We start from the raw sequence: 27,023 nt of genomic DNA, 5'->3' as shown, positions 1-27,023 counted from the left end.
AGTCTAGTCTCCTTGTTCTTACCACATTTTCAGGATTAGCTGGAATATCATGCAACGAAGCAAATATATTATGGCAATTAACATAAATATTAGTATTTCAAATAAAATGAAATTCAATTGTATGCGTAACGTGCTTTAATTAATAATTATTCAATCTACCTCACTTCTTAAAATTGACATGTAATGTGTGGCTGTACATATCGAAAATAAAAACAGAAGAGTCACGCCAAGCATCGCGCTCTACCTTGCTCAGTTGCCAGAGTTGACGAGTGAACGCAGCACGCAGCGAATCGCGCGAAAACACCCGAACGCGATCTATCTTCCCGACCGAGCGCCGAGTCGCTGCTGCTTGCCAGCTACTAGTCTGGAGGCGACCGCAAGCGGGGCGGCACGTGCGGTGCGCGCCTCGCGATTTCACATTGTTTTTGTGTGCATCTTTGTTTAAAATCCGATCCGGCCACAATCGATACTAAATTCATGTGAATTAAAACGGTCGAGAGATTTATCTACAAGAATAATAGTGAAACCAGTGACAACTGTGTTTTATAGTCGATGAGATCAACGATTGCAAGACGGTGGCTTATTGACAAGTGAAACTCTCCAACGTCCCATTCATTCATAAGTTGGATATTGTTTGTATGTTCTGTTTGTGGATTATAGACGTGATATTATAATAGTGTATGCAAATCAATAACCCCTAAGTGTTAGCCGAGCTCCGAGTCAGCAAAAGCTTCTGTCCTGTGGATGAATACACGCTTGCATATTGATTGGTTTAGTATCTGGATTCACTGGATTTTTATCCTCTTGATATTGTGAGTGAGTGGCTTTTTAATAATTTCATTAAATAATACATTAATAAATTTTCAGTTTCAGATTAACATGATGCTCAAACTTGATCTAAAAATAGTATTACAACACGACATCCGAAACTCTTAAGGAATAATGATGAATTACAAATCGGAAGATACATAATTGATTATATTAAATTATCCTTAAATATTCATTATAAGCGTGATAAAGGTAAAAATTCTGATTAAGTGCCATACTCTACTTTTCAGGACTCACATTAGGTTTGCTAAGATCGTTCGTTGTCAATTTAGACACAAAGTTGGAACAGATTTCTGATATTGCCAAGGGTGATCCCAATAATATCTGTAATGATATGTGTCCGCCAATAAATCAAAAGCACTCACTATGTAGCTGAGGCTTTTACAATGGTTTATGAAATAGGGTTATACGAGGTTTATAACCTACAGATTCCGAAATAAAAACATTTCTCAGAGCTGCAATATTCCGAATAGCAAATACCGGTTAGCAAACAAAGGCTCCTCACATGGCGCCAATAATGGAATTAAATCAATTACAATAGTGCAATAAGTTTTAGATTACTTAACCTTTTATGGGCAATATTAATTTGAGACTACGTGCAGGCAACCCCATCGGCGCAATCACGCATTATCTGCGAACCATACCAAATACTATATCATAATATACAAAATAAATACAACTTTTGTCTACTTAAATGAGAAAAGAAATCTTAACCCAATCTGATAAACATCTCTGAAATCGATGTTCAAATTGGTTATGACAATAAATATAGATTAGCGCGCACAAATACCGCGACGTAGTAAGCTCACAATTAAGACAAAAATATAGATTTTCCTTTAAAATTTAAAATAATAAAATCACAGTCGAATAAATATCATTTGTCTTCATACTTTTGTTTGGAGACAGGACTACCTACCTGCCCGGCCTCGTGTCTGATCTTTGGTTACTGTTCGGTAACAATGGAATTCAAAACGAGAATTCTAGGAAAATTTACGCACGAAGATGTGATTTATACGACCTTTCAATAACTTACGATCTTCTATACTTACGGCTAGTATTGCTGTTGTTGTACGCTTAAAGATTAAAACCGATAATAATAATAATGAAGTATAAACGATAATAAGTAATATTGTATTTCAATCAACTGACACTTGATGAGCACTTTCTACTTAGATATTTCAGATGAATTATATCAGAAAGGCGTCAACCGCGTCTCCTATGTTATGTACTAGATATGTGATTCTAAATTCCAAGTTTGAAAATTGCATTATAAATTAATGAACAAAGAGACAAACATACATATTTCGAAATTAGCAATCAACATTTTAACAAATAAACCGGTCGTAAGCCATTATTAAAACAATCTCGCATTATCATAAGTCTCGATTCAGTCCCTTGGAATTTGTCGGGATCTCGAACAGTTGGACGATGGTCAAAAATTTCCAAATGCTATATGAATCATCAGCTCGTATAGGGCTCAAACGATTTTATCTTGTTTAATCCTTCACTGTGGCGTGTCGACAACGACCATAACATTGTAGCATGCATAATTAAATTTCAAATGCAATGAAATTACATAAGTCATTTACGCTTTGTTTCACTCATAGATTATCACGAATGTGTCGTTATCCGTAACCCGAATCTGAAACAGCCTAGATTTCACGTAGCAAATTGCAAACTTAGCTAACCGACCTAAAAAGATTACACATTCAATATCGTAAAGAAATGTTTTATTTAAAATGGATAAATAAATCGATGACATACACTGTGACTGAATGTACATGGCTGCTTCTTTATTATTAAATATAAAATACACATGTATGTGTAAAGTAATAAATAAATAACCAATTTGTTTATAGTCAGAAGTTTTAGAAACGAACAAAGACTAACATAATTTAAATCATTGGTAACGCTAGAGAAATCGTTTTAGAAAGTAATTTAACTTAAGCAACTATGATTTATACGTCGAACAAATACACAGTCATGTAAGAATACAATGATCGTCGTAACAATGAATTTCATATTATCACTCAATCAACTTAAGAATTGTCACAAAAAATCTATATAGTTTCTTGAGTTAAACCAAGTTTACACAAATTCTCAGAAATAACACTTAGCAGTATCAACACTGGACAGGACATTTCTGGTAACCACCTTAACACTTCACAGTTCCATAAAACTCGTGTGTTTAAGTAACGGATGTACCAGTCCATAATTCACATCAAACGGGGAAGTCGACGACTCAATAGAACACTGTTTTGATCCATACTTCGGTTACATTAATGGCGGAAACGTAAAAGGAAGCTGACATTTCCTTCCTGAAAGAACTTTCAGTGAGCTTGTTTTTTTAAGATCGATTATCGGGAATTTCACGGGGTATCGTACTAAGGAACACGACGAACTTAACTTGGCTGAGCCTTTGCTCGCCCAACTGTCCTGGTGAAAATGGAAAGGCCTCCGGGCCACCAGTAATCCTTCAATCCTAAAAAAGAAAAGATAAAAAAACGAACTTAAAATTATATTGAAGTAACTAAACTAAACCGCCTATTATAGACATAGATCACGATCTTAGCAATTGGGCTGTGTTCCCACGCATTATTACTGGCCCACGCTTTGTAAAGCTTACATTATAACATAATGACACATTATGTTCGGGCGTCGATTCTTTTACCAATGAATGAGTACCCAAACAATCAAAATAACAAACGGCTACATGCTCTCAATAATGTTAAAATAAAACACAATTGGGCTCACACTTAACGTCAATATAAATCAATTAAACGAATTGAAATTAATAATAATTGGATTTCAAAGAGTTGTTGGGAAGTGCATACTGAGATATTAATGCAACAGAATAAATATTGGTACAATTGGTCACGTAACAAAATAGATAATAGAGTTAAGCAAGTGTATAATTTGGTATTTGTCAATGGGTAGTTATAAATTCTAAATATTGAAACGATCTATGCGTGATATATTACTATTATAATATAAATTTAGGTTGGTAACCTGTGAATGGTATTTAATTTTGTATTTTTATTGTTTAAAATACAATTTTATTTATAGCTTAACCACGATAAAATTTATCTTGTTTCGTAATAAGAAATTTGTTTAAAACGTTACTATATTAGACTTAAACTGTCTAAAACACCGTAATGGCTTAATCCAGCATCCTATACATTCTTTTCACAGTTTCAGAAGCGAGGGAACGATAAAGAAGAAGTCTGATATTTTGTTATATTACGATTGATATATTATATTTATAATTGACTTTCAATTTAATGATATATCAAGGAATGTTATTAATCTTGCCTAACGAATATTGGAAGTTGAAAGCTTATTCATAGTCAAAGCGATGCCAAATGCATCATTTTGAAGTTGACAAAAAGTGGTTATGTACATTTTTCGTTAAATTCTTTAGATACACTTAGAATTTTTCAATAGACTAATCTTACAAATAAACATTTTAAATATTACGATGCATTTAAATTTGGTGCAAACTGCTTTTATAGCCCGTATAGATCGTTAGATCTCTTAAACCATTTAATTCAGCTAAAATTGTAGGTATGTATTAATGGGATGATATTTTTTTGTGAATGTCTTCGTTTCGGTGGTTTGTTTTACTTAAAAAATCAGATTTACGATTGATTGATTACATGCGAAAATCTGAAAGAATAAGAAATGTACCTTTTTGGATTAAATTTTGATACAATGATGAATTGAATCGTCATTGAAGTAAGACAACAATTTATCTATGACAGCGTCAACTGTATCTTTTTTTTTTTTTTTTATTGCCCTTGTAGTCAGACGAGCATACGGCCCACCTGATGGTGAGTGGTTACCCTCGCCCATGGACTTCAGCAATGCCAGGGGCAGAGCCAAGCCGCTGCCTACCGCTTAATACTCTCCACAAGCCTCGTTTGAAGAAGGACATGTCATAGCGCTCGGGAAACACCGTGGAGGGGAGCTCATTCCATAGCCGGATGGTACGTGGCAAAAAAGATCTCTGGAAACGCACTGTGGATGACCGCAGTGGCTCGAGGTAGTATGGATGAACTCTACTCCGGTGGCGGGCGGTGCGATGGTAAAAACGAGATGCCGGTATCATCTCGAACAATTCCTCAGAGCACTTCCCATGGAACATACGGTACAGAATACAGAGGGAACCGAAGTCCCTCCGCAGACCCATCCGTATCTACAGAAATTTTAAGTATAGAAGAGACGTATTAAGTAAAAGTAGTATTTTTATTTATCCAATTATAATAAAAAAATGAAGTTCTAGAATAGTATTAATATAAATAAAATATAATTAGTAAGTAAAATATAATTAGATAGTAGAAAACAAAAAAGAGACAACCATAGTAAACTCTAAAAAATTCCGTATTAAGTTTAAATAATTCTAACATCTAATAAAAAATATATCGTTGTCCAAACAAACATAAATCGTTGTCCAAAACAAACTGTTAGAATTAATAACCACATCAAAATGTTTATCTAAACGCTGAAGAGGTTAATATCCTCAGGATTTGTTCATGTAACACTTACATTATTATTATTATTAAAGGTTTTTATTTCAGAATATAGGAATACCATAAGTTCTTATACCATAAGCTTATATTTAAAATGTCAAAATATCGTTGAGATTGGAAAAGATTGCGAACTTAGCGACTTAGAGCGTTGGTTCGTCAAATGATGATATAGTACATACATTGGTTTTTCAAAATTGCGACTCTCTCTCTTCATAATAATTTGTGACACCACTGCAAAATTTGAATAGGATCAGGCTGTAAAGGGCTGAATTAAATCAAATAAAAACATGTATTTATTTTGTCGAAATTATTTGATTATAGACAGAAAGTATGTATAGTGTCAGTTCTTTGCTGCAGACTTTTAACATTGCTCCATAATGCGAAGAAAAAAAAAAAAATAGCACTTAAACTACGAGCATATTAAAATAATCATTTAAGGCGTTAACAATGATATTGTTAATTTAACGAAGCTCTATAAAAGTAATAATTGATATTTACTTAAGTATTCCACGGACCACTACAAATTTGGGCATCACGTCAATTTTGGCCATTAGTAGGCGGTAAAGTTTGAAATTTGAATTCAACCGCTGTATTGAACGACGTGAGGTCGTTGTCCTCCGTAACTCAGAACGTCTTCGACATTGAGAGTGCAAGCTTATTTGAGTACTGTATAGAATTGTTTTTTTGTTCAAGATCTTTTTTATTTTCGACCTGTCCTTGTGTAAACACATAACAATACATCTTACTAGATAGTAGATATACTTACCATTCGAAATTCGATTAATTGAACAATTAATGACTACAAAACCATTTTCGTGTTTTCTAATAATATGTCAATTTTTTGTGCAAAAAATATATTACCACTTGAAAAATGTATAGAATCGTTAAAACCTTAGAAAATGCTGCTACTTTTAAACAATGCGCTTGTCGATTAGATAACTGCTTATCAAACGTTACACGAAATCGTGATACAAGATATCGATTGAAGAATGAATTTTAAGCCAAATAACAAGAAATTGCTTCAAAGCAAATTTACATGAAGAGATTTTCTCGAACACAAACCGGCAATAATATCAAGAGAAACTATTCTTGGCCAAAGTAAACAAACGCTCTAAAATTTCTATAACTTAAAAGGCGACTGTGACCTTATTTTTTAATGCAAGCTTTTGTCATAATATCAACAGTTGAAGACGATAGTCATACGAAATTCTCTAGCAGAACAAAACCGCAAAATGCTATTATCGCTTGCTCGTATTCGAGAAACTGTTTCCAAGATATTATATGTAGATGAAATCGAGACTCATCATAGGTATTTATTGATTCACAGCGTAATGAAATGTCTGTTTAACTAAACACAAATTCCTATGAAATATATTCATGAGAACGAATTTAAGACATAATTAATGTCTTGTCTTTGAAATTAAATAACTAATGTTTCTCGAAACTGTTCTTGTGCGTATCTTTCATTACTATTTTAATTATGTATTTAGTTTAATGTTGCGTTTACTATTTTCATTTTACTATTCTGAACTTTTTAACATTTTACAGGTTTTGTGTTCACTGATGAATTTAAAACTACATATTTTTGAGCAAATACCAAAACTTTATCGAACAAAAAAATGACAATGCTGTTTACCTAATTTATTTTAGAAATGAAGTCAGTGGTCTCTGTAATATTTTAGATTTCATCATTGTCCGTAAGCATTAGATCGATCGTACCTCTACTTAGTGAGGTTTTTCTAAATTGGATAACGGAGCTAACACGATATCAAGGTATTCGCTATCTAACTTATTTTGTTTTCACACATTTTATAATTTGACTGCTATCTATAATCGTATCATCTGCGTATCAATTATAATGATATATCGCATTGAATTTTCAATACCGTTCATTTACTGATTATTTCATTATCATTTGTAAATCCGCTGTACTATTAATGTTATGCGCATGTGCGTTTTCATGCGTTAGAGTTATGTGTTCATAGTTTTCCCCATATAATCTCAAAATATTTAATACAAACCTAAAGATATCTTCTGTATACAAAAATGTTATGGAAACAAATAGGATAAAATTCCGCAGGTTCCAAAAATGTTCGTACATTGGCGACGGTAATATTCAGTGATTGATTGGTCTATTGACTTATATTTCATTTAATTCATAAAAAGTATTTTTTTTACGGTAAAGTCATAGTTTGGATCATTCTGCGCCAATAAAACTGAAATCACGCGGTTAATTAAAATGTTAACTTATTGATATGGTCACACGTTGTGTACGGAAACCACGTCCTAGTATGGGTATGAATAATAATTGTCGATAAGTTAACGAAGTGGGCATATTAATGACTCATGATTTTTTAAATTTTTGGTACGGGCAACATTCCGTATACATAGGTCGGTGTAGTGATCAAAGAAGACTTATAAACATTACGAAGGTACGAAAATTATCTCTGATCAATGTACTTTACTGAATAATACCACACTGAACAAAAGAATACCCAATGAAAATTTTGCTGTAAAAAACCAGTAAAAATTTGGGTTGTCTGTCACGCATTACTTGAAAATGAAATTAAAATCTGCGTAAAATATTAAAGGTGAGCTGAATGTCAATTACAATAATAATAAGATCTATTTATGCTAAAATCAGATGTTCGACTAAATCCCAAAAAGCGCTGATATGACGATTTCTGCAAAGTTCACAGACCTTATTCGTGTGCATGAAAAATCACAGCTCTTCTATCAACATGCTACATGGACGCTACCTAAGCTCAAGTTCAAAGATCTTTACACCAATATTTGTACAAACATTAAGATTTACGAGTATATGTAGATATAATAAGTTCAGACAGCGTGGGTGCGGAACAAATTGACGATTAAGGTTAGGGTGAACGTACAATAGTTTTGTCTAAACTATGTTTGGACGGTCACGGTTAATTTTTTTTTTTTTTTTTTTTTTTTCCTACCTATGCTGATAGCCTTGAGAGGCTATTTCAGCTTCACCCTAACGTGTGTAGGTGAGCTCACGGGGCTCAAACCGGAGAGTTGCTAACACTGACCCTAGCAAGAGCAGTGCTTCGCAGAATCTACCACCGGATCGGAAACGCGACCCACTGAGAAGATCCGGCGAGAAACTCAGTGGGCTGTGTCTAGGGGTTAATTCGCTCGTCGAGCCCTTCGTCGCAAGCGACGGGTTCGACGAGGACGGTGACCGGTGCTTGTGGTGCCTAAAAGCACCGTTAATGGATCGGGAGGATCCGTAATGACGTGCTTTGGGCGACGTCGATTGTTTACCATTCGATCTACAGGATCGGGTATGTAGTTTCCAGCGGCCACGACAAGAGGGTTCTCATGTCGTGCCGCCTTCTCGAAATGGCGCAATGATGCCGACTGTAGATACTTACTGACAGAGTCGAGCTCCAGGTCATCGTGGAGATCCACGTTCCTCAGGAACCATGGTGCTCCGACGGCTATCCTGCAGAATCGGGATTGAATAACCTGAAGGGGCTTCAAGTTGGTGCGGGCTGCGTGAGCGAACACTACGCTTGCATACGTCATAACGGGGCGTATGCAAGTTTTGTAGAGAGTTACCTTATTACGGAAGGACAGTTTGCTTCGCTTGCAAAGCATAGGGTAGAGACGTCCTAATATGAAGGCGGCACGGTCGCGTACCGTTTTAATATGGGGACGGAATGTCATCCCTCTGTCGAGGGTGACGCCTAGGTATTTGACCTGCGAGGCCCACGGTATGGGCTGGCCAAAGAGAGTAACGGGGCTAACGGCGGAGGTGTTTGCGCGCCTATTAGGGAGTGGGATGCTCGAAGTGGTATTCGGAGGGCGACCCCTTTTGAAGAGCACCGCTGTGCTTTTCGTGGGGTTGATGTCGATGCGCCACTTCCGGAACCACTGTCCCATGGTGGCTACTGCGATCTGGAGTTGCCGATGTAGCAACGACATCTTCCTACACGAGTAGTAGATAGCCGTGTCATCGGCGAAGAGCGCTAGATGGGTCTCCGGAGACCGGGGTATATCATTGATATACAAACTAAATAATAACGGGGAGAGCGCGGAGCCTTGCGGGACTCCGGCAGTCAGATGACGGGGGCGAGAGCGAGTTCCCTCTACTCGATATCGAAACAAACGGTTCGACAAGAAGTCTCGTATGATGAGCACGAGTCTGTCTGGCACTCCCATGTTGTACAGTTTGTAGATCAAACCGTTGTGCCAGACTTTGTCGAACGCCTTCGCGATATCGAAGAAGAGGGCGCCGGTCGGGATTTGTTTACGCCTATTTAGCCCTATTAAGATGTGCTCCGTGAGGCGGTGCACTTGTTGTACGCAAGAGTGCTTAGCGCGGAATCCAAACTGCTCGTCTATTAGAATTTTATTCGCGGTAACGAAGTCCCAGAGGCGTTTCCGAAGGAGCCGTTCGTAAATTTTGCCTATCGTCGGGAGGAGACTAATCGGACGGTATTCACGGTTAATGGTGTCTGCAGTTTCAAATGACCCAAATGGTCAGGTGCAATGTTGGTAATCGTAAAAGTTAATTGTTATTCGGTACGTACAACGAGCCGGCAGTCACGTTCGCTGAGTTTGTGGACAACGGGTCTCTATTTTATTAATATTTGTCCATTCATGAGTGCCAATAAAACTAACAGCTGACCTTAAAAGTAATGGAAATGACTTCGAACACACGAAGTATCAATTACGTTCCAAAATATTTGGATGTCGGATAGAAATCAATACTGAAGGGCATTAACAAGGAGTCTCTCAAAGAATTCTTTGAAGAATGTCGTCATGTGCTATTCTTGTACAAATTCTCCCGAGAGTACCCGATACAACTTGGTCGTTATGTTCTCAAATAGAAATGTCCCTTTTCCGTCTCGAGTAATGGTTGGGCTCCTAGAAAATAATTGCTTTAACCATTAACATTCCGGCCTGTAACGCTAACACAACTTTCACAAGTACTTGAACCAATATAGGATTCTGTTAGAAGTGAAGAATTGGATGTATCGTATAATCAGTTTTGAATATTACTTCAATATTGGATATTAGTATTTAAAACAAAAGACTAAGGCCTTTTATTTAATTACCCAAAGTTGTAAACGGAACTGTAGATTCTGTGGGCTAATTAATCCGACCCAAAGTAAAGCAGTATATTCAACTGATCAGCCACCCCAAACCAACCGTTACAATACAAATGCAAAATTACCAACAATAGCAGCAGCGAGAGAAAATGGTGATGCGCCATTCAAGTGTCAACGGCTCGCATCCGAACAAGGGGTTATTGATCTGAAATTATAAAAGGTTTTCACTTGCCATTGTCTCGAACGGTCGGAGTTTCTGAGATGGAACAGACAAAACGTGCCCAAGTAGCCAGCCGCCCGGCATCGGTCGAGAACCGTAATAGCAGCAGTTCCATGGCGGTGTATTTTAAGCTATTGCTTTCATAATCGCTAGACGTTCTCTTTGTATAACAGGCATCGGTAATGGATAATCTACTGCTGTGTATCTAAATTCTGCAGTTCGAAATGTGGACAGACACGATTACGTAAATAACGTACTACGGCCTGGCTATTCTATTACAGAGTCTTGTCTGTATATTGAATAAGATAAAAAAGGGTGCGTGTACTTATGTACGCGCGTAAGAAGTTATACTTTATTTTTATAATTATTTTTTTATTTATTTAAATTTTAATCAATTTGAAAAATAACTTCAAAAATCGATTAAACAACATCCTCAAGCACGCATATTGGACATCCCTTTTCTTGACATCGTATAAATTCGGTAAATTCTTGGTACGGTTCGGAAAGTTCACCTGCGGCTATATTCAGACTCGCCAAGTTACGTCGGTCGTATTGTAATGAGCGATTTAGTGGGCAACTTCATTCTGTTAATTTTGTGTCACGGTGCGTGCCCATCGTAAAATTTCACTCTCGTCAATTTTTCATAACGCGCCTAAAAAGTATAACTTAAAAAATCATACGGCAAGATACCTGCTTAATAGTTTTTTAGTAATGTCTGTCTACCTTTCCAACCGCAAACAACGAATGATTCCTTCGGAATAAGAATTGGAATATCTTGGTCTTACATTTCGTGGTCACGACGGGCTTTAGAAATACAACAACAAATCACATTTTATGTCAAACAAATGCAAATAATACAGTGATCTTATATTTCAATATATGTATACTCATTATTAATTCTAAATTGAACACATATTTTTATTAGTTCCAACACGTTCCAAAGACAACGCTGAATCAAACGTGAATGACGTGTATGAAACCCAAATCTATAATAATATCTACTAAAAATTATTTGTTTTCGTACTATCTAAATATATAATGTGAAACTGTACAGTGACATTGAGGTAGTCTAAATCGAGTGACTGAGGGTAGTTATTTATAATTTCACGCCTACTTCGCTTGGATATTCCTTCGGTTGTCATGATAATGGAATTTTCTATTGGGGCGTTTTACGAGCTAGAAACTATGCGGGAATCTGAAGATTTTGTCGTGGAACCATTTTTCTGATTTATTTTCACTAAATACAGAAACTCACTACGATTTGCTATAAACAATTTCTGCGTCAGAATAAAATTAAGGGATATCACAGCTCACTTTATTAGCAGCAGCGATTTGATTTTGTGTCTAGTGTCGCCGATCTCCAAAGGCGATGGTGACTTGTCAGTCTCTGTCAGAAGAGCTATATTTATTATCTTAATTGGATGGATGGATTGGATATAAACAAATATATCTTGAATATAAATTATTTAACTTTATTAACAGAATTGCATTTTTATTTATTTATTGCCATGCGTGTCCATACTGTCCATGATGTAAGTTTTTCTTCTGTGATTCCGAGGTCGTAACTTTTATATTTTCTCACAAGCCATCCGCTAAGTTAGTGAGCACTTTTGGATATTGTAGAGGTCTCGAATTGATTTGATGGGTGTTCGGGGATTTTCCGATGTCAGTACGTTTCATAAGAAGACTAAGACCCGCTGCTAGAAATACCAATAATAATAAAATCTAACGAAACGAATTTTTTTTATATCAGTTTTCATGACTTGTGAACCAGCTCACACTTAGATACTATTACATTTTCACATTACACTGCATTCACTTATAAAAAGGGTGACGAAATAATGTTCAAATACACCTGAGCTGAAATCGTAGGATTTTTTTCTGTCTGTTAGCTTTTTTACAAATATGAAGCCTCTTTTTTTATATAACTAGTCAGGTCATAAGTATTGTCACACAGTAAAAACTTTTCTTTTAGAATCCTGGCCACAAAAAAGTTTATTGAATTCGAATTTCGAATTGTTCATGAAAATAAAAATGTATACTTTTAGAATTTTACTCATTTTTAAATATGGAGTGGACGCTTAAAGAAGACCGTGTTGCAGTTATTGCGTTGCATCGTTGCGGTTATGCGCCAATTCAAATTTTTTACATACTGAAAAATTTGAATATAACCAAAAGATTCGTTTATCGTACCATCAAACGATACAATGAAGACTCTAGTGTAGATGACAGGTCAAGAAGTGGTCGCCCTCGGTCTGTTAGGACTCTAGCAGTGATAAAAGCTGTGAAGGCGCGAATTCAAAGAAATCCCAAACGTAAGCAGAAACTGTTGGCCCTTCAGATGGGGTTAAGCAGAACCACGGTGAAAAGAGTGTTAAATGAAGACTTAGAGCTTCGGGCATATCGAAGAAAAACAGGACATCGTTTGAATGCTCGTCTAATGGACCTGAGACGGAAGAGATGCCGCGCTTTGTTGAAGCGGTACGCGGGAAAAAAATATCGGGAAATTCTTTTTTCGGATGAAAAAATTTTTACCGTAGAAGAGAGCTACAACAAACAAAATGATAAGGTGTACGCACACAGTAGTGAAGAAGCGAGCAACCGTATTCCGCGTGTCCAACGAGGTCATTTTCCATCCTCGCTCATGGTATGGTTGGGAGTTTCTTATTGGGGCTTAACAGAGGTACATTTTTGTGAGAAAGGTGTAAAAATGAATGCAGTTGTGTATCAAAATACAGTCCTGACGAACCTTGTGGAACCTGTTTCTCATACCATGTTCAATAACAGGCACTGGGTATTTCAACAAGATTCGGCGCCAGCTCATAGAGCGAAGAGCACACAAGACTGTTTGGCGGCGCGTGAAATCGACTTCATCCGGCACGAAGACTGGCCCTCCTCCAGTCCAGATTTGAATCCGTTAGATTACAAGATATGGCAACACTTGGAGGAAAAGGCGTGCTCAAAGCCTCATCCCAATTTGGAGTCACTCAAGACATTCTTGATTAAGGCAGCCGCCGATATTGACATGGACCTCGTTCGTGCTGCGATAGACGACTGGCCGCGCAGATTGAAGGCCTGTATTCAAAATCACGGAGGTCATTTTGAATAAACTTTAGTGTCATAAGAATCTATGTTTCGTTAAGTTCATTTTGGTATATGAATGGTTACATAATGAATAAACTTGTTTCAATTATTTTACATTAAACATGTGACAGAATTTATGACCTGACTAGGTATAACCTGGTATGTGGGTGAGTGAGAGAGCTCCCATTTCAAATTCATTCCTTGCGGACGGACCAGCGGAATATACTTAGTTGTTATTAAATCTTTGTATCAATAACATTAAAGTGTTTCTTTGTTGTCCAAAGCGCAATGTCCTCTTAAGTTCCCACGGTGTCGAACAGAGGGGATTTGATGAAGTGATCGCAACGTAATTAAATTATTTTAAAATCTACATTAATTTAATTATTTTAATTTTATTGATCTTGTTTATCATATTATTTTTGAATACCAAGGGTGTTTTATTAGTATAATCTAACGTATATATTGAATAGTATAATTAGAATTACTGATGTTCACCCAGTTATCGAAATCCCACTATAATCACTGACCCCTGAAGATTTAGATTCATTCTGAGTACTATATATTGCTATTTTGTTTGTTACTTACATTTATTCTTGTAAATGTTGGGGACAAATCCAATTAATTTATTGATTACATAAATTTTATTTAATAAGTAATAAACAATAAACAAATCAACAAAAAAAACTGGTCGACAAACAATGGAAATAAGATAATTAATTTTTTTATGTGTGCCTATTAAATTAATATATAGAAATGGTAGCGATTTTTCAAACTTCGGCGAAAATTTAATTTTTATTTTTTTATATTTTGAAGGCGTAGCCCTAACAATATTTTTTATTATTAGTTTAAGTAACAAAAATATCCTAATTAAATCTGATCTCTCCAATCTCTAATGACGAACTCATTCCCACTGGTTATACTAGGTGATTCTTGTGTTTAATATCTCTTAAATGCCCTTGGCTTTATTAATTAACAACATAAAATAACAACTTTAAAAAAAATCTAATACTTCATGGAGATTTTCTTGCAATCTTTGTAATTTGTCATTTCAGAACTCTAACAATCCGTACCATATCAAAATCTTGCATGTCCAACCTGCATGTAACTTTATCAATATTTTTTCATTACTGAAACTGATACTCTAAATTACTTGTTGATTAATTTTATTGAATTACAACGGTAATTATCTCTTCTATAGTATAATTCGTGTTGAAATTTATTGTACGTTATCTTTATTATCCCTATTCTTCACTTGTTGAGTTAGTTGGAGATAAGCTTACAAGTTCGTTGACGTATGAGTTATGAAATGCATGTACCATGTGCAATAAGTGTTTGTTCTTTAAATTTCATCAGAGAAAGGAAAGGCATCATTAAAACGTTTTTGTGATTCTATATCATATTATATTCGTTCGTAAGCGTTTTTTTTTATCGATTATAAGCATCGGTTATTCATTTCGTGGACTGGTAATCGAGCCTACAAACCACCTTTTGGAAAGTGTTTAGAGAAAACCGTAGACAGTAAACGTAAAATCTCTTAGTCTTAGTCTTATCAGCCCACAGACGTCTACTGCTGGACATAGGCCTCCCCCAAACCTCGCCACAAAGACCGGTCCTGCGCTTCCTGCATCCAGCGGATCCCCGCGAACCTCGATAGATCGTCGGGCCATCTTGTGGGAGGCCTACCCGCACTACGTCTTCCGGTACGTGGTCGCCACTCAAGAACTTTCTGGTCCCAACAGTCATCCGTTCTACGAGCAATGTGTCCTGCCCACTGCCACTTCAACGTCGCAATCCTTTGGGCTATGTCGGTTACCATGGTTTTCCTGCGAATGTCCTCATTTCTGATTTGATCTCGCAGGGAAACTCCGAGCATAGCCCTCTCCGTTGCTCTTTGGGTGACTTTGAGCCTTCTCATAAGGCCCATTGTGAGCGACCACGTCTCAGTCTTCGAAATTTCAATTATATTTTATAATAATTTCAAACTGGAAATTGAAACTGCTAGGCAGAATAGTGATGTCTAGTCGATCTGGCTTATAACACGTCCCATCACTGGAAAATGTCGGTTAGAGATCGCTGAGTTATAAATTATAATTCCTTTCTAAATGATACTCATCCTTCACCGTAAACCCGACACCGATCCAACACGATGCTGGCTGCATGTCTCTAATGAGCACCGATTTACAGCAGACTGACTGACTAATAATATTAAAATATAATACAAACGAAATCTCAAGAGTTTCCAGCAATCTACTATTACAATTACTATATCTATTTTTTATTTTTATTTACCAGCTAATAGATATATTAATAATACATATTGTATCCTTTCGAAAGAACAACAACGTTGAAAACGCAAAAGCAAAAGAATAATAAACAATACAGGAAGATCGTTTGTGCATTACCTAAGCTCATCAAATTGCAATTTCACATAATCACACGGATAATAAGGAAGTGTGACTCCATAGAGGTAATATTTTACCGCGGTATCACATAATGGCGTGAGATCGCGCCTTCTTTCGATTCCACTAACACAATGATGACATTCGAGAATTGGAACAAGAGCTCGTGACGTCATATTAGATGGCGCCATAGAATACTTTAATTAGAATTTTAAATAGAACTTTTTAAATTATATGAGACATTTTATAAAAATCAACCAAAGTTGAGAGAAGCAAAGAAAAACATTGTTGGAAGGAGCATTTGGTTAGTAAATTTAACAAAATACACATACGCACAGATGGACACATATTCTTATTAATAAATAAATGCATATATACATAATATATTTACATAGCTAAACAATTATTTGTAACCATAACTACGTACAATACATTAATATAAACGCATAATTTTATTTTAATATTAAAATCAACACTTGATAATTAATCATTAATTATTATATTATCATGATTTAGATTCGTTATTGATTTTTCTCTTGGTTTTTTTGCTATTGAAATTTGGTCCTGTTAAGGTGTGAAAACTTTCATATAGTTTATTTTTATTTTTATAAAACTAAACTCAACTTACATATTCTAAACAAAAAAGAAAATCGGTTCTCAAAGAAAGAATGAAAAGGTACTAAAGTGAAACTACTAAGTCAACCATTAAAAAGTGCCCGTAATGCAATCAAATAGACAGTACATTCAATTATACTATTGCTCTATTTATCAAAATAAGCAACTCCGACTCCTATGATCCGAAGAATCGATTTCGTTCTAAATTTAACTTCAAATAGGTTGAAACAGAACAGTTTTCATACCATTGAATTTTAGGACTCTTTCGATTTTTTTAATTAACGTCCATATGAAGCAAAGTTTCGAAAATCAAAAAATGTGTTTTAAATAATGCTCGAAGAATAATTAAAAGTTTCTGCGAACAAAAGTACCTATGAATATATCACTATCAATAATGACGTAAGAAGTATGCGATGCTTCTGGGCGGGCATGGCTTTTAAATGACGATTTTTCAAAGATATCTTTATTTATTTATCGAATAGACGTATGTATAATGGGTCACCTGATGTCAGGTGCTTACAAACCCACAGACATCACACGTGTATGCTGCGACCCATTACATAATATATTCCTCAAGTTCTTTCATGTTTTTTTTTAAACTTGATAGTTCGACTCTGTGCTATTTTATTACAACTATCAATCACATTAACGAATCTCATTAACTTTATCGAAATGTTTTTTTTTTCACCTCGAAGATCAATAAAATCCGTTTCAATTACAAGTTTTATCTGTTTTAACATTAAATTTAGTGTTGTACGTTCCTCACAGTCGTCAATGAGCTGTCATTCAACACCTATAAAATGAACCGTTAGCCGTTTGTGTCTTGAAACTGCATACCTATCCACAACGAGGATGTCATTCTACAAAACACAAGCTTTAGTATCTTATCTTTAATATCAATCATTCGTTTTGTAATGTGGCACTCGGGGACTGCCGCGGTAAAGCTATTGCAAAGCATTTTTTATCAACTTATGCAATTACAATTAGTCAATAATAACATAAAAAAAGCAAAACATTCACTGTCCCCTTCACACTCATAGGCTAGACCCCGTGAGAGAGAGATGGGCAGACTTCATGGCGCTCATGCAGTGCGACGTCACGCCGCGCGCTTATTCACATACACTACACCAGCGCAACGTGTGAATGTGTTGAACGCGAGCTACATAGTAGGCGTAGTGGGGGTGTCAGGTTATTTTCGTGACGGAATTTCTTGATTCAGTCGCCGCGCTCAAAGCCCGCGATAAAAGCTATGCAATAGCTTAAAAACCGCCCGTTTCGAGGGTAGAGCAACAATTACATAATGTACTTCTCTGCTCAGAAAAAACCTACGATACATAAACTCATACGTAATCAACATAGCTATTTACAATACTGATTCCGGTTTGAAACCTATAAATTGAGCTTACTGGTCTTATAGAGAAGTCCAAGTTTTTTTGACGTACAATTAATTGCTACTGATATGTATGTAGGCCAAGAACCGTAAAAACAATAAAACAGCATATTAGAATGCTGGTGATTCAGAAACGGTTAATAATGTAATTGGGACGACTATTTTGAAATCTGGCACGGTAATAAAGCGAATAAAAGCTTCATCCCTCGATGGCCTGATTCTCGTATTACACTTAACGATGTTTATCATTGGTCTTTTACTGTCCCATAAGAATGTTTTGACGTTTTCGTAATGATGACGTTTTTTTTATTCGGGGCTTCAATTATAATTTTGGTATGTATCTTATCTTATTTATACCTTTAAACGAGCAATTCTTATAAATATATATATAATCTGAATCTTGGAAACGGCTCCAACGATTTTCATAAAATTTAGTATACACGGGATTTTGGGGGCGAAAAATCAATCTAGCTAAGATTTATTTTCAGAAAATGTGGTTTTATTCGTGTTTTCAATAATCAACTTTATGACTCTTCTCGACATCTATTGGCGAATAATAATACTATTTTTCATAATTGAAAGCAACTAACTGCTTTAAAGACACAATAACACCAAAGCTATTTCAGCAGATGGCGTTCTTAAGCCACCCGAAGCCAATGAGTGTTTGGTTTAAAGCTAAACCAAGAAAATGAATTGTTTATTTATATTATTTAATAAAAAAAAATACTGGTCATCGTCTAGTCGAAAGTAAATTGTTAGAATATATTTGAATATATTCAAGTCAACATGGTTTATTTAAGTAAACGTATTATTGTAAAAACTTGAAGCACTGTGAAGTCTTCAAACAAATCCGGAACACACGTTATCGAACATTTAACAGTCATAACAAATTAAAGAGATTTGGTTTACTTTTTTTTAGAAATCCGCTCATATACTAGCTTCGGCCAGTAAAAAATGATGACCAATAAATTTAAGATTTCAAAGCAATAATTAGTTCTAGTATCCATAAATAGGAATGGTTCGGACTGCGTTTGACTCATTCATGGAGAAAGTAATTTCTATACAGTCATAAAAATGTATGTTGGCGCTTAATTCGCTTTGAGGTTGTCATAAAAATAAAAGTGATCTCTGATGTCTGAAGTGTTCATAAATAGTATTATCATAATAATTGTATAACATAATGATAGGAATGTTAATATACTTTTTTCAAATAGCAATGCCAACGGTTATTTTAAACACAGACAAATTTATGAACCCAAATCTGCAGTTTACGATTACATATATCGTAATTTTAACAATATGACTGTTTACTGGCATGGCAGTTGACTAGCGTAATATTGACGAGTTTAAAACCATTTTTATCGTATAAAATAAAAATGAATAAATATGGCAAATGTTGACAACGTGCATATGTCGAAGATGTCTTTTCTAAAGTAATATTATGAAATATATAATAAATTTTAATAATAAAATAATATGTATAATTAAAGTCGCGGTAGTATATGACAAATAATACATATGAAAGAAAGACGACCTCTTCATTTGTTTAAACTTTAAATCTAGTAAAGTTTACGAAACCTTCGAAACTAATGTACAATTATTAAAATGTGAAGATATGTGATAGAATTAATTTGGTATAATAGAAACCAATATCTGATTTACTATTACTATACTTTTTTAAAAATTATAGTCTAGTATATAGTATACTTCTAAGAACAATTAAAACCAAATACATTAAGCATACGTGAAGGCCATTACAATACTACATACATACATGTTCCATTTAAGCCCTCGAGTATGTGTTTGTTTGTTTACAAGGCACGCTTCACGCAAATACATATATATATATAAATGTTCGCGATACTGCACCACGTACGTGTAAACAACGTTTATTTTGGTAGGAAATGCGTACTACCATAACAAAAGCAAAATACTCCGGAACGATGCTCCAATTAACATGCACAAACTGTTACATCGCTACGCTGCTTTAACACAATGAGGTGTGGCGAACATAGGAATCTACAGACCAATGAGAGTGTGAAGAGAAAAAAAAGTAACCAAAATATTATAAAACTAGCGACCCGCCCTCGCTTCGCTTCGGAAACATTAAATTTTATTATTGACTAGCGACCCGCCCTCGCTTCGCTTCGGAAACATTAAATTTTATTATTGACTAGCTGACGCCGCGGGGCGAAGCTAGTCTAAAAAAAGTAGCCTAAGTTACTCCTTATATCATCAGCTACCTATTAGTGAAAGTCTCGTCAAAATCGGTCCAGCCGTTCCAGAGATTAGCCGGAACAAACAGACAGACAGACACACAAAAATTCTATAAAATGTTATTTTGGTGTATGTACCGTATATATATTCATATGGATGTAGTAAAAAGCGGTTATTTCAATATTACAAACAGACACTCTAATTTTATTTATACGTATAGATAAATCGAAAACTTACGTTTGACCGTATACTAATTGTTACTTGTTTGTTTTTAATGTGGTGATTCATTTGATTTGGCGTTAGGTACGTCAGATTAGCTTTGAAGGATCTTATTAACTCATGACAGAAACTGTCCTCTCACAAAATTTAATTTGATCTTTAAAGCCAGTACTAAAATTTTTACTACTTTTAGTACTCTAAAATTTTATCTATATTATTAGATATCAGATCAGTTATTAATGTTAAGAGAACAAAACAGTTTCAAGATTTTTCAAGTAAATGAGTTGATTGGGTGATTTTATTCAGCTGGGTACACTATTGGTATCAAATCAGATGTAATTTTGTACAAAGCAAATTCAAAAATGTAATTCGTACACAAAAACATACTTGTAAACATTTCACGTGTCCAATTTTTCAGGGGCTTTTTCTCCTTTTTGATTCCGTGAAAACTGAATTCGTTCGCACTGCGTTCGTTTCATTGAAAGTTGAAAACTCCAGGTACGCTCTCTAAAGTGAACCAGGTCAACCCGTTTTCAATCAAATACAGCTTTTAATATAATGCTTACATTGCGAATCTGTTGTTTTGAAGATGTTTTTTTCTAATTGTCTCACAACTTACAGGAAAAATCTGTCGCGGATCATTTCCCAATTAAATATAAATTAATCGTAAGCAATCAATCAAATGTAATCAAATCTTAGTTATATAATTATTTTTATTTTTGTTATTAATGCACTGTCGATTGCACCTATAATTGAGGGGACATCTACCATGAACTTTTGTCAATTTGTCAATGTTTTGTATTGATGATCACTTTGTTGGTGCAACTTAATAAATAAATAAATCAATCTGAGATTATTTGTAATTTAAATATTATTTTGAAATATTAGAGTGCAGCTTACTGCGAATTGTAACGCGCGCTTCTAAAGCGAGAGATTACAAGAATAATTCCCAGTACTATATTTTCAGTTTGCTGAGAACATGCAAGTAGTATTGAAGTATATTTTAGTGCTCATACTAATGTGTTTTGATAACGACAAGGAAGTAAGTTCAAAATTCAAAATCAATTATTTCAACTTAGATGTCAGTATAACACACTTGTTGAATGTCAAAATATAAATAACAATGTTAACTCTACCACCGGTTCCAAAAAAAGCCACAGTCCTGAGAAGAACCGGCGAAACAAACTCAGCGGGCTTTTTTTTTTGTTTATTCTCAAATATTTTCTCGTATCGTTGCCTCTTAATCAATCCGTCAAACTGTAACATATGATTGCTTTCTGACAGAAACAAGTAGCATAGTACTTCCAATGCACTAAACTCACTTATGCTTATACCAAACAAACTCTCCCCTGACTCCGATCGAGATAAAAGTTTGGAGAGCCTGTTAAAAGAGATAAAATAATAATAATAAATAAGAGAAAATAATATTTAAAAAAAACTTCTGTGGCCTTAATAATGTTTGTAAACTCTTAACTCATTAAACTATTAAACTTAAAATTCAATACAGAGTTAAAACAAGATTACCAGCATTTAGAAACAGTTAAGTCAATTAAGACACATTTCATAAGTCGAAAATATTTGACCAAAATAAATACCAAAACCAGTTTATTGGTGAAAACATGTACCACGTATTTACTCGTAATCCTCTAGTACAATAGATAAGTGAGACCAAGTCACGCTCTTCTAATTATTTACTAACTAGCGACCCGCCCTCGCTTCGCTTCGGAAACATTAAAACACACATGACACCAAAAAAAAAAAAATTAAAAAAAGTAGCCTATGTTCATCAGGGACAATGTCGGCTTCTAATGGAAAAAGAATTTTTCAAATCGGTCCAGTAGTTTCGGAGCCTATTCGAAACAAACAAACAAACAAATCTTTCCTCTTTATAATATTAGTATAGATTGAATGAAAATTTAAAATTACTTGAAATTGGGTGCCACTTATTTTTTCCTAAGATCGATAGACGAGCTCACCCAGGTGAATGGTCACCAGAGCTCATCGTAAGACATGAGTTCTAAGTCTCAATTTTTACAATAGCATGGATGCTTCACGGCAGAAATAGGCAGAATGGTAGTACTTACCCGTGTGAGTTAAAAAACACCCCACCAGCAGTAAAAATGTTCTTGGCTACTGACTATGACTATGACAGGCTATGACTCTTACTTGAAGTAAATATATTTAATACACAATAAAGTAAATGTAGATTATACGTTATCTATAGCGCCCGGTGAATTTCAAGATGTTGATGTTTTATTGATAGATTGTTGTGTCACAGCTTACCGTAATCAGGCATCACTTGTAAAAACACCCATTTAGTATACATAATTCGCTCGACGTCGACACGTCTTTGTCTTGTTCTTTTAGTTTTAGCTCTCAAATGAATCGGTTTCCTAACTGATGTTGCGTGCGAGATCCTGTTCATTATATTACGTCTATAAATAAATTAGATAACGTCTCTTCCGGTGTGCGACCAAGTATAATAGCCCGCCGGAAGTGACGGCGCGTGCGCTCATCACGCGACCTGACCGTTCAACATCGCTGCCTGATTTTATAACAAACCATGAATTTTATGGACACAGTTATGAATGAAACGACCATTAAATTTGCTCAGTATTCTTGGTATAAACGCGAAATTGAATCATAAAGCGCAATCAAAACTTTTTTATAATATGTAGAAGGGAAAATGACGGTTATTATTATTGTTGACTGCTCTTGATGGCTGGATGAGCTCACCTCTTTTTTGTACCATCCACCACCATCACCTCGCGTGTTTGGTTTGATGTTTGGTAAATGGACTCAAGACCTTGCCAATCTTTCCCCCAAACGACCGTTCTCCATGCCAAGACAAATCTCGGAAGTTGAGATATCCTAGCTATGTCATTGCCATTAACGCCACATGCCTTGGGACACCGGATCTGTGGTCATCGGCGCCAAGCCGTCGCCCCTCTGCCTCGCTCTACCTCTACCTACGAAACAGAATTACATTGTATAAATAATAATACTTACTACCTGAAATCATACTCGACCTTCTAAATATACCCTAAATTTATTAAACTGGTATATTTGAATTTCAAAGTATGTTTTCATTAGGTATTCTTTTTTATTCTTAATTATTGTATTCCATCTTCGAGCCAATGAATTGCCAATGTTATGTACGCCATTATTGTCACATGCATCAGGCAATAAATTAAATAGTTTTAGTTATTTTCAATGTTAAATGTTTGTGATGTGGCAGTACTTTTTTAAATAAATAAATAACCTACGTAGAATGTTCCGTAATGCATCAACTGAAACGTAATCAATAAATTGTTTCCTCAGAATACATAAAATACACACACTCGATAATGTACTTTTCCTATGCGCAGTTAAAGTGATTTTACCGTGACCTGAAACGTGCATATGTTTTTCAGACGATAACAGACTACGAGTATCCTGTGTGGAGCTGAAATGAAATTTTATGCGGTGAAGCCTTTTTATTGCAAATCTTTACAACAATGTCGACAATGTTTCCTTGACTGTTTCACAGCTACGGCATATTGAAATGCTAATGTAAGATCTATATAACTAACTAGATTAGATTTGAGAACGCTTTTTCACCCGCGTTAGTCTTATAATACTAAAAAAAGAAACTCTATTCCTTTTTTTTTTTTGGAACGAAGTTCCTTATCCGGCGGTGCGGAGGGGTACCTTAACCGGGGAAAAAACTTCCGTAACGTAAGATTTTTATTATTTATGTATGGTCTTAGTATGATGGCTATACAGTGTCTAATGTAGTGAATAAAATAAAGTTGATAACTTTGTAAAGTAGTTTTTTTTTTTCTATCAATAAAAAAATCGTAATAAAAATGTATACTCGAATAATTATTTTCTTTATACCTCGAATAGAACTTAAAATGAATACTTTTATTAGCAAATCCCACTTTAGTGCGTATACTATTCGGAAGAACTTCATTCGTTCGTCACAGAACTACAGTGTAAACATAATTGTAACAAAACCGTAAACATCCTGACCTTCATGAAACATGAAAGGATTCATTTAAAAGAGGCGCAGAACCTGGTAACGCTCAGTATTGATTTCACATAGGACACAATGGTACTCACAATCCAACTGTGTTCATTGTCTCACGTCGGACCTGGTTACGCAAGGCTAGGGTTGCCAGACACATAATTTTAAAAACACTTGCAAATAGCGATTTACGATAGTTACGAGCACTGAAAACTGCCTCGGCGCTCGATTTTTGGATTACTTGATTATGCGTCTTCTTCTTCTGTATTCCACTAGATACGGTTTCCATACTTGAAACAGTCTCTTTAAATCACTAATTACAATAACTCATTTTTCATTCAAATCATTTTTTTTTCCAGAAGTTGATTACGTCATCATTATCATATCATCAGTATTTACGCATATTTATATACTACTTTTATTTTACGACTTGCTGTTATGTTATTGAGAATAATATAATTATTGAGAACAATTGGGTCTGTCGCAAAATTGGTTTGTATTTAGTTTGAAAGTTAAATGAAGGAATATGTTGAGTTAAAGGAGGGGATTGCATAATCGTATGCTCTGATTGTTTGCTCAAGCGCACTATCATGAACCTTCTACACTGGCCCTTGGTAATTCTTAACTGCTAAAGTCACAAGGCAGTATCAACCCCGGTCACCGTCCTCGTCGAACCCGTCGCTTGCGTAGGTTCTGCGAAGGGCCAGTGTTAGCAAAACTCCGGTTTGAGCCTCGTGAGCTCACCTACATGTTAGGGTTAAGCTGAAATAGCCTCACAGGGCTATCAGCATAGGTAGGAGAAAAAAAACTGTATCAACCTTACCAAGAGCCGTCCTGTTCGTGAGTCCCTTTCGCTCCTGAACGAATCCTCTTCTAGTGAATTTATTAATCGCCTTAATAAAGTGTGCCCGTATGGTCGGACATAAGCAATAATTCAGGTCAAAGAATGTTTGACTCTACAAATTAAGAACTGCTTGGAACACAAACAATAGCTGAACTTTAACACAAAAAAATTACACAAGAAAATCAAAATGGCCAGAGGCTGTTAAGCTTGAATAACAAAGAATTATATATAGTATTAAGAAGAATTTTTTTTTATTAATTGTTATAGATTTCGGAATCTTTGTAATCAATGTGGTTTTTTTTTCAATTCAGAAACTGGGTTTCACTGGTTATACTTGCTTTCATATCTTCTTTTATATTTGACAATAAAGCCGTATAATAGCAGTCGTGAGGACTGTTTGACAATAACAATAATCTTATATATATCTCTTATACAAACGAACCTATAAATTCGATTATATTGACTAGATACTGTTGAATAAAAAACGAAGAATATATTTATCGCAATCAGCTTGTCGCCATATCTGTCTTGGCGCGGCGTCTGACAGCCTGGCGCTGATTGAATAGACCGAGACGGCGTCCGACCCAATCCCTGAGAGGGCTATACCCATTCGGTACTAAATGTTTAAATTAATTGTGACTTAAATGCTGTGCAAATGGTCTCACCCTTTTCCACTTTATTCGACAAATTATAGTTTTTGACACTTTGACTTATACGTTCCTCGTGGCTTTACTACGGTACTTTTAGAGATTTAAGATTTCCGGTTTTTCTTTACCTACAATTTCGGCCAAACTGAGAGAACTTGTTAACATGCCCAAGTCAGAGTAGTCGATCTGTTAGTCCAGATCAGAATCGTATGTGGCTGAGAAGATTGAGCGGGAAACTCGGTGGGTTGCAAGTTGCAACTCTTTGTTCCATTCACGAGGTACTTGTAATGCGAGAGGACGCGAAAGGTAATTTGCGGTTTTTTATGTCGTTGTGACCAATTAGAGAAGTTATCAATTAAATATTTTTATTGCATAAATGTAATATATTATACAGGTGTGTTCCAATATCATTCGCGCTTCAAAATACCCATAACTCTTTCATTGTGAGTCGACTTTAATAACAAAACAAAAACCATGCTTATTGATACGTCAATCGATACCACATTTCAATTAGTTAAGCGATTATTCGGACCATCCCACATGAACGCGCATACAAACAGACAAAAGCATGTTTGGTATATCTGTATCTAAATAATAATTAACATTTACTTTCGCACTCTACCTTTGTAACGTGTGCATCACATCATATTCTTTTTAGTGACAATAAATAAAAATAAATAAGCAAAGACAAAACAGATAACCCTTTTTTTCTCCGGGTGTCAACAGTTTTTTTTTTTTTGTATCATTATACTAAAAAAACATAATGAGGGATAAATGCGTTCCGGGCCGTGACCCCAGAGGGAATCAGACGCTTGAGCGAAGAGTGCAGGGGAGTCGCTTAGTGGGTAGGGCTCTGAAAACATCCTTGGGCCCGCGGTCTCGCAGTCGCGGACCAGTCTCACATACCCCGCGCGCCCCCTAGGCACGGGAACCTCGTAAGC

General features: G+C 35.4%; 1 protein-coding gene across 2 annotated transcripts in view; it reads left to right on the top strand.

The window, feature by feature from the left end:
* The first annotated feature begins 246 nt into the window (after window positions 1-246).
* The window catches only part of Arl4 (ADP ribosylation factor-like 4), a 62,067-nt gene continuing 35,290 nt past the window's right edge, over window positions 247-27,023 (top strand). Inside the window, exon 1 of one of the 2 annotated variants that reach the window (XM_028180494.2) lies at window positions 247-812. In XM_028180494.2, the coding sequence (XP_028036295.2) occupies window positions 745-812 (68 nt within the window). In that variant the 5' untranslated portion in view covers window positions 247-744. Of the gene's footprint in view, window positions 817-27,023 lie in introns of both variants that reach the window. The other variant, XM_028180493.2, reaches the window with a different exon arrangement.

The sequence above is a fragment of the Bombyx mandarina genome, chromosome 11, assembly GCF_030267445.1.
Source record: "Bombyx mandarina strain Sakado chromosome 11, ASM3026744v2".
Lineage (NCBI taxonomy): Eukaryota > Metazoa > Arthropoda > Insecta > Lepidoptera > Bombycidae > Bombyx > Bombyx mandarina.
Note: the sequence above shows the minus strand (reverse complement) of the source record. Positions and strands in the feature narration are given on the sequence as shown.